General features: G+C 42.1%; 1 protein-coding gene across 1 annotated transcript in view; it reads right to left on the bottom strand.

Moving 5' to 3' along the window:
• Positions 1-3,139, bottom strand: part of CDHR3 (cadherin-related family member 3) — a gene marked incomplete at its 5' end in the record, with an annotated part of 27,820 nt that extends 24,681 nt beyond the window's left edge. Inside the window, 3 exons of the mRNA XM_010015722.1 lie at positions 808-912; positions 1,018-1,112; positions 3,054-3,139. Of these exons, the coding sequence (XP_010014024.1) occupies positions 808-912; positions 1,018-1,112; positions 3,054-3,139 (286 nt within the window). The remainder of the gene's footprint in view (positions 1-807; positions 913-1,017; positions 1,113-3,053) is intronic.
• Positions 3,140-4,853: the final 1,714 nt, after the last annotated feature.

The following is a 4,853-nucleotide window of genomic DNA, read 5'->3' as shown; positions in this document are numbered from 1 at the left end:
ATATTCTCCGCAGGAACTTCGTAGTGTCTTGGATCCAATCAGTATCTCATGCAAGTGACAAAGATAAATCAACAATAAAATCAGATCAACTGTAATTGTCAAGCTTCTGCTTCAGAAACAATTGTTCATTGAGCTTTCCACCACAAAACAGCCTGCTGGAGGCAAATATTCTTCCCCATTTTCCCCAATTTTCAGCTATTTTCCTGATTCCAACTAAAACTCCATTAGTCTTCAAAAGCTATTTCTGACTTGTGTGTTCTGACACAGTTTCCTGCTTATTATACAGTAAGAAAGGACAGGGTTTCAAAGATCACTGGGATTGTTCATGAGTGAGTCTGGGAAGAAGGGGAAGACAGATCAAAAGTGAGACCTTTTTATGTCTAGACATTTCTCCATGAGTAAACATCATTATGGTGAAATGCACATCTGCATGAAGGGTAAACTCTGTATGATTATATTCACATAGAGTAAAATTCATTGCCTTGTCTGAACTTGTCCAAAGGTCTTTGCAAAGCTTTAACCTCTCTAGATGCTAACAAGTACAACAAGCTTATTTGGCTGTTCTTAGCATGAACGCAGAGCCTGGAAAACTTGAAGCTATTAAGAATATAAATATAATAATAGAGGGAAATGAGGGCAAAGCTTTCCAGTAAAAGAACAGGAATCATAACAAAATTAAAATACTGTTTTTGGTAGTAATTTGTTGTTATATTTACTTGCCCTTTTGCTACACCCTCCCATTGGTGCCAAAGCAGTAAAGCTGGCAAAATATCAACATTTAGAGTACAACAGAACTTTTTCACTCACGTGATAAAGTAAGGTCTTTCATCATTGATGTTAATTATCTTGATATTCACTGTTCTAGTCGAGTTCAGTCCATCTGGATCTGTCACTGTTATATTTAAAAAGTAACTGTTAAATAAGAAAACAAAGCAAGAATCATTCACTAGATATGTAGGAAAATGTTTCTCTGCCTACTGTAAGTTAATAGACCACGTGAATAAAATACATTCTCACCAATGTGGATCTTTCTCATAATCAAATTCTTTCCTGGAAAAAATGGTTCCATTCTCGAAGACCGAGAATGGCACTGATGCGGGCAGCAGTGAATACTGAAATGAAGAGAGCAAGGAATTAGTCTTTGTATCTTTAAACATCCCTCCATTCATCCCTTGCCTTGTAGAACAGGCCAAGTTATAGTGCAGCATTTGCCTCGAGCTTTGCGTAATGGAACATGCTGATGTATAGATGCCAGCACGAGCCCTGATTATCTGAGCTGAAGCAGCTCCAACTTGGTTGTACATACTTTGTTTGTCAGCCAGTGAGGAATCACAAACACTGAACTGCATTAAAGCCCACACAGTTCTCTACCTCTGTGAACTCCAGGTCTGCAATGAGAATTTAACAGAGAGGCCAGTCAGCAGGGCCACAGCACTGTAGGCAAAAATCAGCCTTGTGGCAGGAGCTAGAGTGCATGCACAAAGAAGTGAAGGGGTGAGACTGGATTTGCAGGACGTAGGAGCTGTGGAGGCAGGCAGTGTAGTCTGGGAGGTCCAGATGTTGGGAGAGGACAAGGAAGGGAGAGTGGGCTTTCACCAAGTACACGGGGGTGTGTGGCTGGGGGGTGTGTGGCTGAGGGGTGTTCACAATAGCCCAGTGCTAACACGGCTGCTCAGCAGCAGAGTATAGCAGCAGCTGCTTTGTGCACTGCACCACACAAACAGGTACCACACCAGTGCACGGGGGTGGGAGGGAGCCAAGCACCCCAAAACTCTTCACAGTATGGAGAAAGGCAGCACCCTGCTCCCTGTGGCCATGAGGTAGCTACTATATACCCACCACATCATCCCCACTATCTTCCATGTGCCAGGCCACCACCAATAAGCCCTCAAAGACATCTCCTTTACTAGCGCAAGCGCTAATAATACCCATAAAGTCTGAAGGAGGCAACATCAGAGGGTCATGCACCATACAAGTAATCCGCAAAATACACTGAGCAGATCTGTCCAGGGCATGCAACTGCTCTAGTGCTACCTTTTGGGGAAAAAACAGGAGGTACAGAGTGAAGCAACTTGCCTCCTGCAATGATGGATTTAATGGAAATTGCTTTTAAAAAGCAGCTGGCTGATCACAGTATTTTAAGGTTTTTTTTTCCAGTTGACCTTTCTAAATTCCCTCTCTGGATAATTATTTCACCTGTTGCCCAGCACTTCTATATTTGCAGCTTCTTATTGTGCCTGAGATTCACCAGGGGTTAGAAGGTGTGTGGAACTCACTGCCATTGCTTTCAGAAACAAGGCAGAGCTAAACCCCAGGCCTCTGCTTCCCTCCTCACCAGCTTGGATTGGTAGTTTGACTGGGCAAAGCCTGAGGATGGAGTTCAAGCTAATTGCTCTCTTGAATATTGCTACACATTGAAGTAGCATCTCCAGGTTCAGTTCTTGAGCATGCTGCCTTTTATAAAACCAAAGCCAATAAAGCAAAGCTACAACACAGTTCTCAGGTTAAGTGCAATTACTTTACCCCTGTCTGCAAACAAACATCACTTTCCAGAATTTTTGCTGATACCAACAGTTTTTTTCATATCAGCTATCATGTTTTCTTAACTGAAGGTCACAATTTGCTCTGGGATTGTAAAAAAGCTGAGATCCAGTTGCCTTCTAAGTGATTTCCTTACTGTCTCATTTAAAAGAATTTACATTGCGATATAGGTTAACATTTTTACTTGCTTTTAGTTACTCTCATCTACAAGAAATGTTCTGCAAGCCACTTTTTTTAAAAAGAGACAATTTCTACCGTATCTCTGATTAATTATATCACACTCTGCCTTCAATGTCCTTAATTTTAGAGGGCTGAGAACTCAAAATACAATCAAACATTGAAACTGGGGTTTGTTAGTTTGTTATTGAAAATGCTTCATTTTTTGTAACTGAACCTTTTCCTGGTTTCCTGATAAGGAAGGAAGTTGTTGAAAGATGCTGGAAATTAGCATTTCAGATACAATGGATTATATCATCTCTGGGTTTGGGGTCTTTCTCTTTAATACAACTTACTTTGAGTTTAGCATTTTCAGGATCAGCTGCTTTGACTTGGTAAATGCGTGCTGGAGGTGTTCCTTCCAAGACATAGATCGTTACAGCTGCATGGATATAAGTGCACTCAGTATTAATTGGGTAAGAATAAAGGACACAGCAGCAAACATACTGATACACTGAAGCTGTCTATATGTATTACTGCCCGCTGCATCTTCTTACTTCACAAGTGTAATTCCAAAATCATCACAAAGAGCACAAACACCCAAAAGAGAAAAAGAAACCGATTGCATATCCATAAACAGGCAACCACCACTGCAATTTGCAACAGAAATTGTACCTTCAGGATCTCTGTATACAGCCCATCTTGAGCTGCTCACAGGGTATGGAGTAAAATGGTGCATTTGGGCTTCACCTGTGTCTTTCTTTACTATGCAGATGGGGAGAACATAGCCCTGCGCTAGGTTCTCATCCCTCCCTGTCCACCCTGTGCCCCACTGGGAGAGCTCAGAGCCTTCCCTCTTCATTTCTGCTCTTCTGTTACACCTGTGAAGTAGACAAATTGCGGATGGTCTGCGCTGACTTACATTTCTGCCTTATCAAGAATGCTAATTCAGTGCATGAAGAAGGTGTGCTTCTTTCCATGCCAGGAATTCTCACAGCTGGACTATCCCACACTGGGCCACTGGCAATAGGCTTATCTCTCCTTGGGCTGAGTGATTAACAGAACAACAGATCTTTAGATCACATCGTTTGCTTTATGCCCTTTTGTGTCTGCTGGACCTGCTGTTTCTGGACTATTAATTTCCACTGTGACCCCTGCTGACTGCTGCTTCTCATCAGAGCAGTGGGAATCCCAGGGCAGCATAATGAGTTGTTCCCAAAGGAAAACAATATGAATATAAAGTTTAATGAGAGGGAGATGCTTTTTCATACCCAGCGAATGCGCAATTAGTGTCTAATTGTAGCTGGTACTGTTAACTAAAGCCACACAGTTAGACAGATCAGACATCTGTGCTCACCAATTTATGGCAGCTCTAGCTGAGAGTTAAGCTGATGCACTTATTTGTAACAAGCTCCCACGTAGAGTGTGTTTCATGCTGTGCTGATCCCCTGAAGTGTCACATTTAATTATTATTAGATTCCAGCAGCACCCATGATATGCAAGATACCGGCTATATTGAGAAGATGACATAGCCTCTTCCCTAGGGGAAGATGATTTTCTTTACAAACTAAGTATCGTATGGAAGCAGTAATGTCAATGATGTGCTTAGAAGGCATTAGGTGAAGATGAATTTGAGTGGGCCTGGTCTGAACTCATCAGGCAGACAAGCCCTGACCTCTGCAGTAGGCAGAAGTGAGGGCTGCAGCCACGCTGCACTGCTGAACACCCCGAGGGCTGCAAGTTGCAGCCTATACAACACTGCTGTTGTGTTGGTCCAGAGCTGGGGTCAGCAGCCAGCTCCAAGTACCTACCATGAACAGATCACAGTTTGGTATTTTCAGATTTTTAAGAAAAATTTATATTAAATTATTGAATAATCTTCTGAGCAGTGCTGTTAAAACACCAAGACTTCAAACAGGCTCCCAGCACCTCATGAAATAATAAGAGTGTATTTTTACTCACTACCTGAACTGTTCTGTCTTTCCACAAACACATTATAAATACATCACTATACTCTGTCGCCCCATGGTACAATTTTTCCAGATCCCTCTCATTAGTAAATGAATAAGATTGCCCCGAGAGTGAGAAAATTATTTCCCATCCTTTCTATTGATGGCACTGCCACTTGTATAGGGTACTGCATGGCACGCAAAGCC

Source organism: Nestor notabilis, unplaced genomic scaffold (genome assembly GCF_000696875.1).
Source record: "Nestor notabilis isolate BGI_N333 unplaced genomic scaffold, ASM69687v1 scaffold31435, whole genome shotgun sequence".
Taxonomy (NCBI): domain Eukaryota; kingdom Metazoa; phylum Chordata; class Aves; order Psittaciformes; family Psittacidae; genus Nestor; species Nestor notabilis.
Note: the sequence above shows the minus strand (reverse complement) of the source record. Positions and strands in the feature narration are given on the sequence as shown.